This window comes from Panthera leo, chromosome F3 (assembly GCF_018350215.1).
Source record: "Panthera leo isolate Ple1 chromosome F3, P.leo_Ple1_pat1.1, whole genome shotgun sequence".
In the NCBI taxonomy this organism is placed as follows: Eukaryota; Metazoa; Chordata; class Mammalia; order Carnivora; family Felidae; genus Panthera; species Panthera leo.
Genome location: NC_056696.1, coordinates 5,020,585 through 5,035,887, shown reverse-complemented (window position 1 = coordinate 5,035,887; position 15,303 = coordinate 5,020,585). Strand labels below are relative to the sequence as shown.

At 49.9% G+C, this 15,303-nt stretch overlaps 1 protein-coding gene across 4 annotated transcripts in view; it reads left to right on the top strand.

The window, feature by feature from the left end:
- Window positions 1–5,526, top strand: part of KIF26B (kinesin family member 26B) — a 464,762-nt gene extending 459,236 nt beyond the window's left edge. For all 4 annotated transcript variants that reach the window (XM_042924645.1, XM_042924648.1, XM_042924647.1 and 1 more), the window contains one exon: window positions 4,737–5,526. In XM_042924645.1, the coding sequence (XP_042780579.1) occupies window positions 4,737–4,885 (149 nt within the window). In that variant the 3' untranslated portion in view covers window positions 4,886–5,526. The remainder of the gene's footprint in view (window positions 1–4,736) is intronic.
- The last annotated feature ends 9,777 nt before the right edge of the window (window positions 5,527–15,303 follow it).

Sequence of the window (15,303 nt, the reverse complement as noted above, 5' to 3'; positions counted from 1 at the left end):
GGAAAGATATTTGATATGATTTCAGTCTTCTTAAATTTATTGAGACTTGTTTTGTGTCTTGACATGTGATCTTTCCTGGAGAATATTCCATGTGCATCTGAAAAGAATGTGTATTCTGTAGTTTGGGGATGGATTGTTCCTGTATGTATCTGCTAAGTCCATCTGGTCTAATATGTCATTCAAAGTCATTGTTTCCTTGTTGATTTTCTGCTTGGATGATTGATTGATGTCAGTGGTGTATTAAAGTCCCCTACTATTGTTGTGTGACTGTCAATTTCTTCCTTTATGTCTGTTAATATTTGCTTTATGTATGTAGGTGCTCCACTGTTGGGTGCATAGATATTTACACTTGTTGTATCCTCTTACTGTATTAATTTCTTTGTCTTTATGTAATTCCCTTATTTGTCTCTTCTTACAGTCTTTGTTTCAAAGTCGGTTTTGTTTGCTAAAAGTATTGCTAAACCTGACTTTATTTATTTATCCGCTTCTATTTGCATGGAATATCTTTTTCCATCCCCTCACTTTCAGTCTGTATGTGTCTTTAGGTATGAAGTGAGTCTCTCGTAGGCAGCATATAGATTGGTCTTGGTTTTTTATGTTTTGTCACCCGATGTATTTTGACTGGAGCATTGAGACCATTTACACTGAAAGTAATTATCAATAGATGTGTACTTATTGCCATTTTATTAATTGCTCTCTGGTTGTTTTTGTAGTTCATCTTTGCTCTTCTTTTGTTTTCTTTCCTTGTGATTGATGACTTCCTTTAGTGTTATGCTCGGTTTTCTTTTTATTTTTTTGTATCTATTGTAGCTTTTTGGTTTGTGGTTCCTATTTAGCATCCTAGATATATAGCCGTCCATATTAAATTGAAGGTCATTGAACACAGTCTAAAAGAACTTCATTTTTGCTCCCCCCTCCACATTTTATATACATGTTATCATATTTTACATCTTTTTGTGAGTCCCTATAACTAATTTTTTTTTTTTTTTAATTTTTTTAAATGTTTGTTTATTTTTGAGAGACGGAGAGACAGAGCATGAGCAGGGGAGGGGCAGAGAGAGAGGGAGACACAGAATTCTGGGCAGGCTCCAGGCTCTGAGCTGTCAGCACAGAGCCCGATGTGGAGCTTGAACTCATGAACCGCCAGATCATGAATGGCGAGATCATGACCTGAGCTGAATTCGGACACTTAACTGACTGAGCTACAAGGCGCCCCCTAGTTTTTTAGATATAATTGGTTTTATTACTTTTTTCTTTCAACCTTCATACTAGCTTTTGTAAGTGATTGCTCTGTATGTTTGCTTTACTCGTGAATTATTTTCCTTGCATAATTTTCTTCTAATTAAGGCATTTTCTTTCCTACTTCAGTCTCTTTAAACATTTTTTTATGAGGCTCTTTTAGTGGTGGTGAACTCCTTTAACTTTTGTTTGGGAAATTCTTTATCTCCCCTTCAATTCTGAATGATAATCTTGCCAACTGGATTATTCTTGGTATTAGGTTTTTTTTCTTTCAGCACTTTATATTTATCATGACTCTCCCTTCTGGCCTGCCAAGTTTCTGCTAAAAAAGCAGCTGATATTCTTATGAGGTTTCCCTTGTATGTAACTGGTTGCTTCTCTCTTGCCGCTTTAAAAATTCTCTTTATATTAAATCCTTGACATTTTAATTATTATATGTCTTGAAGTGGACCTTCTTGAGTTCACCTTGTTTGAAACACTGTGCTTTCTTCCCCACGTTGGGAAGTTTTCCACTATTATTTCTTCAAATAAGTTTTCTGCCCCTTTCTCTTTCTCTTCTCCTTCTGGGGCCCCAATAATGTGAATGTTAGTACATTTGACGTTGTCCCAGAGGTCCCTTAATATATCTCATTGTCTATTATTATTTTTACTTTTTGTTATTCAGCTGAATACTTTTCATTACTATTTTCCAGATCACTTATCCATTTTCTGCCTCCTCTAATCTGCTGTTGATTCCCTCTTACCTATTTTTCATTTCAGTTATGTATTCTTCAACTCTGGTTCTTATTTATGTTTTTGGTCTCTTTGTTTAAGTTCTCACTGAGCTCATCCACTTCTCTCTCCAGTCAGGTTCAGGTGAGCATTCTTATGACCATTTCTTTGAACTCTTCATCGGGTAGATTGCTTATCTCCATTTCCTTTAGTTCTTTTTCGGAGGTTTTGTCTTGTTCTTTCAGTTGGAGTATATTCCTCTGTCTCCTCAGTTTGTTTGACTGTCTGTGTTTCTATGTGTTTATTTCTTCTCATAAACTTGAAGGAGTGATCTTGTGTAGGAATGTCCCCTGTGTTTTGACTGTCTGTGCCTGGCATCCTTGGCTGGCTGGCTATAGCTGCAGCTGGTACAGGCTAGGGAATGGGGCAGTCTGTGCTGAGACTTCCCTGGTGGGACGGCTGGGGCTGAAGTGGTGCAGGCCTGGGGTGTTCCATGGTGCTTTGAACCTGTGTCACCTTGGCAAGATGGCTGGAGCTTTGTGAACACCGTCCAGGACCATCAGGTGTGTGCCACACTGGGACCATGTTGGTGGGACTGCTAGGGCCAGTGTGGGCTGAGGGTCTGGGATTTGCTGTAGCAGCAGGCCAGCTAGGTGTCTCAACCCTGCTCCTGTCTGCACTATCAAGGTGAAGGGGGAATGGAAACCATGGCCCTAGCCTGTGCTGTCATCCTGGAGAGAGTTCCAGCAGCTTCCTTGCTATTTGGCAGAGTTGTAGGGCCGGTACCTGTATACTCTTATTGCTTTTTAAAACTGTGGCTTTTGGGGGGCTCCTGGGTGACTCAGTTGGTTGAGCACCTGACTCCGGCTCAGGTCATGATCTCACAGTTCGTGGGTTCAAGCCCCACGTCGGGCTCTGTGCTGACAACTCGGAGCCTGGACCCTGCTTTGTATTCTGTGTCTCCCTCTCTCTGCCTCTCCCTGGCTCACACTCTGTCTCTCTCCCTCAAAAATAAATAAACATTAAAACGTTTAAAAAAAAAAAAAAAAAACTGTGGCTTTTTTTTCTGTGCCACAGAGCATCTGGAGCCAGAGTGGGCTGAGGGCCCAGGGCTCACTGAGATGGCAGGCTGGCTACGGCACCTGGACCGAGCTCCCTTCTGTGCTGTAAAGGCAGAGGGTGAATGTAAACTACGACGCTCCCCAGCCCCTCCGGCTTGAAGAGAGTTCTAGCAAAGCCTCTCACTATTTGGCACAGGGCTGGTTCCTTTCTGTTCTAGTTGCCCTTTTAAACCATGGCTTTTTTTTTTCCTGTGCCCCAGGCTGACCAATCTGCTCCTGGCCCCTCAGTTCTATCCCTCCCAGCAGCTGACAGCACCCCGGGCAGGAAGCAGTGTTGGGGGTGGGTCTCCCTTCATTGCCGTGTCTCCATCCCTCTCCTGGTTCTCTGTGCGGTCCCTCCATCCTTTGTCGTGCAGGCAGCCTTCAGTCAGCCCTCAGTTCTTCATCAGGAAGATTTGCTCAGCAGGGAGGCACACATTTAATGTGTCGAGGAGGGGGAGGTGAGTTCAGGGTTCTCCTCCGTCGCCATCTTGGGCCTTCCCTCTGTGTTTAATTTTGTATTATTTTTCTCGTCCCTCTGCTTTTTCAACTTTAGACACTCAGGAGCCCTCGGTCTCATCCCCGGCTCCAGCCCTGAGGGTCTGTGACCCTGAGCAAATCACCTCCCTTGCCGAGGTCTCAGTTAACGCACCTGTAACAAGAGGCAGCCCTCCTGAGAACCCCGTGCATTTCCCCGGCACTCGTGTCACAGTTCTGGGGCCGTGTTCACTTTCAACCTCTCATTTTTATTGTACTCTCCGTGGCAACTCGAGTTTGGTAAAGGGAGGCAGAGTAGCGGCTGTGACTCTCATTTTGCTTTTAAGGCACCTGAGCTGGTGGAGGGTAGCCATGGCTGACCCACAGTGCAATGCAAGTGTCCACCTCAGATTCCAGGGCCATCCCCCCACCCTGGCTGCTGTCCACGCTGGGCCCCCTGCGGCTGCCCTGAAGCCAGTGCCAGGCAGCCCAACCCCCCCGCCCCCACCTGCCCAGTCACCGCTGGACAGAGCAGGGGCCCGGGGACAGGAGGGAATGGCCCCAGATAACTGCTCTTTAGGGACTGAAGGAAGCAGACTGTTCGCTCTGTGCAGGCCCGAACCTGGGGGACGGCATCTGGGTCCTAAATCTCAGCTCGTGTGCCCAGTGCAAGGGATCCTAATTATCATAGATGTTGGCTTCGTCATTTCCTGAACCACCAGTGAGTGTGTGAAAGTAGGAGGTGCCAGGAGACAGGGCCGGGTTACTCCACCTGCTCAGAGAGGCAGTTGTGTGCAGCTGTGAGAAGAAATACGCAGAGAAGAACGACCATAATGTACGTAGACAAAGGGATAAGTGTCACTGAGGTGAGGAGACCCCCAGAAAGGAGGGGATTCTCTGCACCCCGGCTTGGAGATTTATTTTATCACTAATAAAGAATAGTGGCTCTGTCGAGGCCCACAGCCTGTGCTGGAGGTGGATGGGGGTGAGCTGAGCTGGAGCGTCGCCTGATCCCTCAGTAGAGTCTCCGTAAAATGAGAGGGGTCTGAAATCACCGTGAGAGCGGAGGGCCCCGGTGCAAATGCAGGTGGCGGGCAGGGTCCCGTCCCAGCCCGGGGAGGCGGCGAAGCGGGCAGGGGGACACAGGGGCGGCGGGGGGTGAGCGGGAGGTGCCCTCCGCGTCTCCACCAGCCCTCTCCTCCTTTGCAGTTGACTTAGAGCAGGTCTGGGAGCTGGATTCCCTGGAGTACCTCGAGGCGCTGGAGTGCGTGACGGAGCGCCTGGAGAGCCGTGTCAACTTCTGCAAGGCCCACCTCATGATGGTCACCTGCTTCGACATCACCTCCCGGCGCCGGTGAGGCGCCGGCCTGGCCTGCCAGCCCCTGGCCCCCCGGGACCCCACAGCCAGCCCCTCGCCTGGCCCTTGGTGCCGGCGGCTGGGACACAGCAGAAGGAGGATGAAGGTTGGTGCAAGTCTGGAGTGAGCGCTGAGCGGGAGGCAGTTTTCTGGTGTTTTCTGTAGGAAAGGTGCGAACGCCGCGCGTGTGGGAGGAGGAAACGATGGAAAGCCCGAGGACGTGGAAGCCCCGTGAGACTGAAAAAGCACTTTGAGGAACTTTCAAGAACTTGTTTATACAGGGGTCCTGCTGGCAAGAGACCTCTCTCTTCTCTGGCTTTGTGGGAAGGGGCGAGGGCGCGCACAGGATCGCTGTCGGGAGCGAGACCGAACAGCGGATTCCCCAGAGCGACTGATTAAGTGCCTTGCAAATCTTTATTATCCAAACCTTTCTGTTCATACTTTCTCGTGTCCAGACGGTGCTGGTCCAGACAGAAACAACCACAAAACAAAACAAACCCCATGCGTTTTTTGAAATGTATTTGCAGCTCGTTTTCTCTTGGTGTTTGATCCGATTTCTGACTTGCTGTTTCTACGTAAGTAGTGTTTGTAGATCTGTTCCCTAATCGGTATTGCTTATGAATAAATGTTAACTGTCCTTTACGGTTCTTCCGCTAAGGCCACTTGCACAGAGCATAGGGGCTGCACGGGCACAAGCCAGTGTGTCTCCAGAGAAGGTCGGAACAGCAGGTGACACTCGACGCCACCCCGCAGCAGGGGGCAGGGGCAGCGGGCGGACTCGTGGGGCAGGTGCACGTGGGCTTGAGAGAACGGGAGAGGCGACGGGGGCCGCATTTTGAAGGGAAAAGAAGCCTGTGTGACCCGGGCCTTACGTGCCCTTGGAGAGGAATGTTTGTTGCTGACGACACATCTTCACCTTCCCGATGCGTGTGCTCGTTCCTTTGCCCACAAACCCGGGGTTTTTCATGGCCCTCAAAACATTCTCCGTGGTCGTTTTGATTCCAAAGACTGGATTGAGAGCTTGAACCGACTCAAGAGAGCCATACTTTTTGTTCTCCAGTCTTGCGAGTTTGTTAGAAGCAGGGGATCTTCCCCAGTTGAGAGAATGTACTCAGAGACTCAACAGTATGGGTTCAGAATAACAAAGGAGGTTGGGATCACACCACGGCTCTGTTGTCCAGGGTGCTGCTTCAGTGCAAACGGTCCCCAGTCTCCCATGTCCCGAGGCCTCCATCCCTAGAAAGGACAGGCTCGTCCCCTCGGGCCTGGCGCCGGAAGGCGGAGAGGTTTCCTGTGGCGAACCACACCCCCCTGGAGAGCCAGGGCCCAGGGCTTTTGTCCAGGTCTTAGGTCCCAGCGACGTAGGACCTAAGCCTCAGATTGAGATGTTCATTCTACCACGACCCCCCCCCCCTTAGGGACTCTCATACCCACTGTAGTGATGGAACCCCAAGGCACCGAGTGGTCAGCGGATTATCTGAGACCAGCTGTGGAGGAGCAGCAGCCTCCTCTTACCTCCCAGGTCAGGGCCCTCGCCTGCTCGTGGTTAAGAGGGCTCAGCCTCTCAGAGAATACTACTCACATTTGCCCTCAAATGCAGCATAGCATCAGGAGCCTATTTCTAGGCTAGACAGCCCCTGCTTCCCAGCACCTCAGCCCCAGCTGCCCCCCAAGGAAACAGACCTGTGCGCATCTGTGCCGGCGAAACTCAGCCGAACTCGGTACATAGGAACCGAGGTCTCGTGAGCCCGGCTACCTGACCCTTTACTGGCCAGGACAGGCACAGATGGCGCTAGCGGCTCGAGGGTTTGGAAGTCAGCCCCCTAGACTGGAAGCCAGTCTCATGGATGACATGTCGAGCTCCACATTGTCAGAGCCTGCTCCTACACAGAGGGACACGCAGGATACGGTCTCATCGGAGAGCCTGATGGGCAGAAACATGGTGGAAGTGTTCAGGAATGGACCGATCTCCCTAGTTTAACAAGTCTGTCTGTCACGTGGGGAAGCAGGGCCTCCCCACCCCACTCCTCAGCCTTAACCCCAGCCTGTGGGGCAGTGCAAGGCTCTGGCCACGCCTCTGGTCTCACAGCACCTGTACGAACAGACTTGTTCAATGGCAATGTTGTGGAAGCTTCTGGATCTTGGCCAAAGGATGCCCATCTTCTGAGCCTTGAGTTTGCATCCCCTTGGGTTTCTGCTCTGAAATATACTGCTTCGTGCAAAGCCTTTAATTGGGGAGTTGTCAAAGGTGAGTATTCTGGTCTTCATTGGAAACAAATCACTTGACGAGCACCCCGCGTACTCAGCATTTTCCCCGGTGCGTCACCCCCAGCTTCCAGGTCACCACACTGCGCAGGCTTCCCCAGGCAAGGGGGTGCTGATGCTTTCCCTGGAGTGAGGCCAAGTGGAAACATCTACAGAAACTTAAAATCTCAATTAGTGGAATCTTTCCTCCTACCGAAGCCTGCTTTCGTACACTGGTAGCAACTCCACAAGAGAGCAAAAGCATTGAGTGAAACCAAGAGCTATCTTACTGAGTCCAGTTGGCTTCCCCAAGATGCCACGCCATGGAACGTCTCGTGGGATGTCGTCAGCCAGGCTGAGGACTACAACTTTGTGTGGAGGTTGTCCATTCTGGCTTTTTCTTTTCTTTTTCTTTCATTCTTTTAAACCTGCGTAAGCTGCAAACATCTTCATGTACCTAGTATTGATTAACTATGTGAAGACGTCATGAATTTCATGCTGTCACGTGCTGGTTCCTGGTTCTACCTGTGAGTTGACTATAGAGGATGCTGTTCGGGCACAAAAGAAAGCAGGTGTGACCAACTATCCCACTAACTGAAGAATGCCTTGCTGAATGACCAGATAAGTGGTTCCACATTTTGGTCTTGGTGACAGATAACCCAAGAAGGCAAGGAGAATGGCACAGAACTCCCATTATCCACACATAGAAGGACCGGAAATTTCTTATTTGAAATTAACATTTCGATGCATAAAGCCTTAATTCCTCGTCTGAAATCTGCCCTCCACCCTCCAAATAGTTTAGCGTGAGGTGTAGCATTAAGCAGAACAAAACGCAGGCAGACAAAGACAAAAGGGAAGTAGTGATATTGTTTCCCGCGGAGTAAATCCATCTTGCTTTTCATGATGCTGCTTTGTGCTGTGACAGAGTGACAGTTGGCTTTATCCCAGGCTTCTGGTCCCCACCTGAGAGCTGCAACCTTTGATCTTCTTGCCCTTGAATTCCTCCCTCCATCACGGAGAAGCTGTCGCTAACTTTCATCTCTTCCAGATTCGAAATCAGAACACCGCGTTCGTTGTTTTATCTTGTGTTGCTATTCTGAACACGGGGAAGTTGGTGCAGATGCGGGGAGGGGGGAGGGTCATACAAGGGACCCTGAGCTGGGGGGTGGGGAAGGGGGAGAAGATGGCAGCCCAGCGCAGGGAACCCTGCAGGCAAGAATCTGGCCAGTTGTCAGAAATTAGTCTTGAGCTTGAAGTCTGTGCTCCTGGAAGATGGCAGTGGCTTCACCGTGGCCACAAATACCATCCGGGAAGGTGGTTCCAAAGGTCCGACACACGCATTCGCATCTTGTGCCTGTTCTTGGATTTCTGTTCGTGAAGGGCAAGGGGCCCTTCTTCTCTGGACTTCAGATTCTAAAGCTGATGGTGAATTTGGATTAATCCGTAACCCTTAAGTGTCACCGTATGAAAGCAGTTCACTGACCTGGGCTTCATGGGACCGAGAGCCAGTCTTCCAAGAGCCGACCGACTGGTCACTGCAGACACAGGGGCCAGTCTCATTAGCCAGGGCTGATGTGTGGTTGAGGCACCGCAAAAACTATGCAGTGAATGTTTTAAAGTTCCTTATTCCCAAAAGGATTTCAGGCTGCAAAAGAAATTACTAAAGATGAGTCCGTGTCACAATTGAAACCAGAAGAAATCAAGGAGAATATACTCATTTTTCTTTCCTTCTGGAACATTCGTGCACTCTGAGCATATCCTAAAGGATTTCCTCACTTTTAAAGGCAACATCTTTTCAACCCTGAAACCATGTCAAGTAAGAAAGAGGTTGAAAGTCTTGTCACAACTAGTTGATGCTAAATAAACTGCCCGGTCCCGCCGTCCCCGGGGTCTCCCTGCCACTGCCTGGTGTCCCGCGACGAAGGGACGCTCCTCACCACTGCCACATGAGAGACCTGGCTGCACCGAGAAAGCCCAGCAGAGCCCACTGTCTGTCCCACATGAAACAAAGCCAGATGCCCAATTCCACGGACACTGCCAACAAATGGTCTAAAGGGGTTTTGGAGCTGGGGGGTGGGAGGTGGTCAAGAAACAGGCGGTAGAAAAACTATGTTTCTCTGGACTATAATATCTCTTTCCCCCTCCTTCAGCAGATATCCATCAACACTTGGGGGTAAGAACTCACAAATTTGTGTCACTTAGCAATTTTCCCGACAAAAATACATATATATATATTTTTAAATTACAAACTGTTCATTTCCAGATAAAAGCCCAATTCCAACCCAGGAGAAGCCTGTGTAGCTCAAGCCCTTCTTGTCAAAAAAGTTTTTTGTCCATTCTTAGAAGCTAGTTGATTCATTCCGGAACAAACACATTCTGCTTTTGGGTGGCCCTCCTCAGAACCGGAAATGATGTCATAATGTCGGACCCAGAATGGCGCTCGAGGCGGTAGAGAGCCTTCAGTGCACCCGGTGAACACTCTCCAGACGGACTTGTGCCCGTGCGTGGAGGGGTGAGTTCTCCAATACAGGCACTCACACGTCTGCTTCACGCAGACACAGCTAAGAAGGCTCATGCCTTCATTCCCCCCACGGCTAACCAACAGCCCACGGTCATGCTCAACCTAGGAGGAAGTTTAATTTCTTTGCAAACTCAGGATATTGTTTTATAGCATCACTTGTGTTTTATCCTTTACTTATACATCACACTTGGAAACGCTATCCAAGTGCTATGCATTAAAGTGTAAGTCGGGGGCATTGGCTGTTCTTTCCCCGCCCTCTAGTGAGGTCTGCTGATGGAGACACGGGCCCTGGGGAGGAAAGATAGATAAATCTGGAGAGCAGGGATTAGGGTCCAATCCTCAAAGTACAGGGCTAAGTTCAAAATCTAAGCTGTTTCTATAGCGAATAGCTGAGGGGGGGAAGGTCCCTTCAGTTTGAATTTGATGATAATGGGCTTGGAAATTGGCCTCCACAGGCCTGGACGGAATACCTGAGAATTCTGAGGAAAGTGTGGACGGTAGTAGGTTGACGCCGTCCCCAGAGAGCCCCACCTACCCGTCAGGCGCTACGGAAGGGGGTTTGGGAAAGCGACCAGATCTCCTTCCCCCGGATGTGGATAGTACCTGTTTTTCCTGGAGAAACCAAAGCACTTTACTGAGTCTTACAGCCCGTAATACTTAAGGCATCTTGTCCCCTCCCTGGGTCCCTGAGAGGCAGGGTGGGGCTGGGGTCAGTAGTCTCATTTGAGAGGCAGCTATACCTAGGAGAAAAGCCGTGAGCCAGGAGTAAGGAAGCCGGGGGCCAGGCCCCGTTCCCTCCCTCGCTATGCAACCTTGGGCCAGTGACTCCACTTGGCCGGGCCTCGGGCTCCCCAGCGGGAGATCGGGGGTCACCATAGCTGCCCTTCTGGGATAGTGTGGAGAGAAAATGGTACCATCGATGGGAAGTGCTTTGAAGACATTCAAGCTCTGTGTTAGGAGCTGGGGATAATCATTTATACATGAGGAAACTGAAGTCAAGAGTCCGTGAGCGGCCCAAGTCCACAGAGTAGTTTTATAGCGGGACGTGACTTGAGTCCGGCATCTTGGGCTCTTCCTGTGAGGTGTGTGAATACGTGAACGTCCGTCATGCCTCCGTGCTGGCGCTCATGCGTGCACGGGGTGTAGATGGGGGCATGTGTACAGAAGGGATGTGACGCAATGGAACAGCATAGGACCGAAAACCGGAGTTCTGAGTCCAGTTTTGTCGAAAGTCCTATGGCCTCGGCCACACTCCCTAACTCCGTTTTCTAATCTGTAACACGAGGACATTGTGCTAAACGATCGTCGTGGTTCCTGCCGCTCTCATCATGTATGTATGTATATAGAGATATGCTTATCTGTAGAAATGGGCCGGTTTGGAAATTGGAGACAAGGCCTGCCAAGTCATTTATTGTATCAGAAACAGCCAGTTCTCGGACGCGTCCACCAAATCTTGTTTCCAAATTCGATGGTAGTATTTAACGTCGTCGTTTTAAATTCACTGTTTGGATAAAAGATTGGTGCCGTTTGAAAAAATCAAGTTCTTCAGCTTACGAGTGTTTGCCGTTAAAACTTTTTAATAAAGGTCACTTGTTAAAGTCTGAAATTCACCGATTCTGTACTTGGGCAGGTCCCAGCAACCTATTTGCAGACAGGCTGGGTTTTGTGTATGGGCCCTCACGTAGCTATATACAAGTTAGCTGCTGGCTTGATCGTGATGAATATGAGCAGTCTACCCGGAGAACAGTCTGGAAAAGGAGGTTCTAGTTCTCAAAAACTGATGACATGAATCCATGAAGCTGTGTGCCGTTTGCAATGTGAAGATAGTGTTTGCCGGCTATGATCTCGGACCTTTTGTGGCATATGAGGTGTAAAATGTTGTCAAAAAAAGAATCTGGTGTTTAAAAAGAATCAAACTATAGTGGCATTAAATGTTCACTTCTCTTCTACTCAGAGTCCTGGATGCCTCTCTATCCAATGTATCCTGTTGAGAGGGGAAAACAGTTCAGGGTCTGGGATGTGGGTTCTGCACACTAGAGCAACCCCTTGGCTGGGGGTTTTCTCCCGGTCCCCTAGGGAGCTCCCGGGATGGGGCCTGCCTTATTCCGCTGTGGGGCTGGCCTCCAAGTTCAGATGCTCGGCCGGGGCCAGGTGCACGTGGGGGCTGAGTCACAGAGCTCCCCCCCACCCCCTCACTGTTCGGCCTCCCTGAGGGTCAGCCGCCGGGCTGGGGTCACACGTGTGAGTGTGGAGAGGCGTGGTCTTGATGTGGTATTTTCGTTGGCACGGTGCCTCTCCGCGGCCCGGTGTCGGAGGCTTGCACAGGGCAGAGACGCTCTCAGTCCGGCCTGGGCTGGACACACAACCCCTTGTCACAACCGTGCTGGTGTGAGCTGCAACCAGGTGCACTCAGGTAAGAAAGCAAAACGAGATCAGAGCCTAAGAAAAGGTCTCCGAGAGTACCCCTCCCCGGCAAGGACAGTCTCGTCCCGTCCCGACCCCTGAGGAGCAGCGAGGCACTTGCCAAGATGTTGGTACCACATCCGTGCACACATCCGCGTGCTCCTCCCCCCTCCCGCGAGAGAGGGCAGCCGGCCGCTCAGAGCAAACACACGCGGCCCTGCTCTGACTCCGGGTCTCCTACCCGGCAGTGTGGGCCTGGCACCCCCACCTCCCAGGCTCCCCGCCGTTCTCCCCGAATCACACACCAGACCTTCCTGGGCCCCCCTTGGGCCACTCCAGGCAGAAGCCATAAGTTCTTGAGAAGGTCTAAGCCATAAGCCATAAGGGTTTTCTAGAAATGATGCCTTCAATAGAAGGACAGTGGAGGTGTTGCCTGACCCTGAGCACCGCCCCACCCCTCCCCGAGAGAAGAGAGCATCCAGAACTGGTTCCAACCCCCTCACTCCTAACTTTGGGAAGAAATGGTCCAAATGTATGATCTTACTGTATTTGTCTCTAAAACCATTAAACTCTCAAAATTGTTCCTAGTGTTACTCTTATTCTTTTTCCCTCTTGATCCTGCGTTTTCATCTCAGAACATGAACACTCTGTCCACCATGGCACCCTCGTCCAGATGCCCCTGGACACTGGAAGGCCATAGAAATGGAGCAAGGCAACACCATTTATGGCAATAGGAGATTGGGCCGTCCTTGCACCTGCATGGAGAACAGTGTCTCTGTGGCTGACGCTTCCACTTGCTCTTCCAGGTGAAGGCTTAGTTTCTAGAAAACTCTTATATAGAGCACTTGGAGTGTAAATGCTTTGGCCTGTCAGCAGCTGGTGTGTTCCCAGCACCCATGGGAGCCTCTCGTTCTTCTATATCTTCATCTAGAACAGAGTCTGGGATGTAGTGGGTACTCAAGCAATATTAATTGGATGGATGGATGGATGGATGGAAGGAAGGAAAGGGAAGGAAGGATGGATGGAAGGTTGGAAGGACAGATGGATGGATGGATGGATGGCTAAATGGGTGGATGGATGGATAAATGGGTGGGTGGATGGTTGGATGAATGGATGGATGGATGGACGGGTGGGCAGATGGATGGATGGATGACCTTTGGGAGAAGAAGGCAGAACAGAAAACACCTGGGCAGAAGTCTGCTGAGATTTCCAACACCCTTAACAAAAGGACCCGAGGTCTGCATTTGCAAATGCCCAGTTGGGATTAAGTCCCCAATTCACGGTGCAGTAGAAGCACCAGGCCCAACACTGGGTCAAACCCATGCCCTTGGTTCAATACGTACATAGCCTTGACCTCCCAACCACTTACCAGCCTTGGCTTCTGGCCTCCTGAAGCCTTTCTCTCCAAGACTGCTCAAGCACTTGGATCCCTGCTGAACATTCATAAAGCAATCACTGAACAAACCCTTATTGGGCACTTGCTCTGTCCCTGCTTTGGCACTGCTGGCTGCTGATGAATTAAACACACTCCGGGCTTCAAGAACTCGGTTGGTTAAGCTGGCAAGATTGGCTGGCAAACGGAAACCCATTACAAACAGACAGTCCCCCTCAATGCAGGGTGAAGGCCCCACCAACCCCAACACATACCCGCTTTCCTCTGTTAGGCCCTTAGCCAGGCCTCACATGCAGAAGAATCTTAGGCCTTGGGGTTGGGAGGGCAAGGAGAGGGAGAGTGAGGGCGAGGGAACGAGTGCAGGTCAGCTGCAGGTCAATGCATCTCTGCTCTGGAAGTTCTCTCTCCATGGAGCCCCCAGGCAGGCCCCCGGCCCTGGGGCCCTCTGCTGGGACAGAGGAGAGGCCCCAGGCTGAGCGTGCCCCGTGCCTTCCCCAAACCACCCCCCCCCCCAACCAGATCTCCCAGCCACTGCTTGGGAGCCTCCCCCTGCGTTTGCCAAGAGTTCAAGAAGGATGTAGAAGGCAGAAGGGCTTAGAGGATGAGGCATAGCTGTCCCCCAGGGCCACCAGGCTTCTCCAGCAGGGGAGGTGACCCGGAGGCCACCCTAAGAAACTGCTTCGGTGCTCAGTGTCTACCTGCACGCTGGGTAAACACTGTGCTGTTGGGTTTTCATTCCCAAATCATCGAGGTGCCCTCCATCAGCCCATCCTTTGTGCCTCCTTCCCTCCCCGGAGGTCTTGGCTCCAGAGGTGTGCGTATACCTTGCGTGTGCTCAGAAGAAAAACTCAAAGTAAAGGCCACAGAAATCCACGAAGCAGCAGGGCCCCCGAGAGGAAGGCCTTTCGCTCTTTAACTGGACTTTTGAAAAGCTGGTAATAGAAAATAAAAATGGCCTTTAATCTCACTCCGGAGAGAATCGCTGTCATTATTTTATAAACACACACAGACACCAACCCTTTCGGAATCCGCTTTCTTCCCCCCTTAACAATCCTACCACGCACATTTACTCCCGGTCAGTTCATGTGCTCCTGCAATTGGCTTTTAAAAGCTGCAGAATATTCCATTGGGTAGACAGACCATCATTTCGGTACAATTCCCTGCTGTTAGACCTTAAAATTGTTTCTACTTTTTAGCTAGAATAAATTACACTATAACAAACATGTTGAACAGAAATCTCTTCTCCACTCTCTGACAAGTCCCTTAGGATAAACTCCTAGAAGAGAAATAGCTGTACCAAGAGGGATAAAACAGCATAAAGCATTTTATACACTGAGAGTGGCGTGTTTTGAATTGTCCACCCTGAGCAATGTTTGGAAGCTGTGATGGGCGATGGTCCCATCACAGTCACCTCTTCCTCTCTGAAAACTTCCACTTCCCTGATTCTGCTATGTGTTCACTCCACAGGTATGTGCCAAGGTTCCAAAGTGGTTCCAAGTTCTCTGTATACATGTACAGAATGTGTGTGTCTGTCCCCAAACAACAGGCTTGTGGAGGTGTAGGGCAGGCAAAATGTTACCTCTGTCCAACTAGGGTCATGGCTGAGCCTGGGAATTTAATTGACATAAGACGGATAAACGGGGTAAAAGCATATACACTTCAGTATAAGTTTGACATGACACTGAGCTTTCGTACAGAAATGAAAACCCAAAGGAGTGGCAAAATCAAAATGCTTTTTTGTTTTAAATAGTTTATTTATTGAGAGAGAGAGAGACAGAGCGAGACAGAGAGAAACAGACAGAATCCCAAGCAGACTCCGCACTGTCAGTGCAGAGCCCGGACTCACGGACCACGAGAT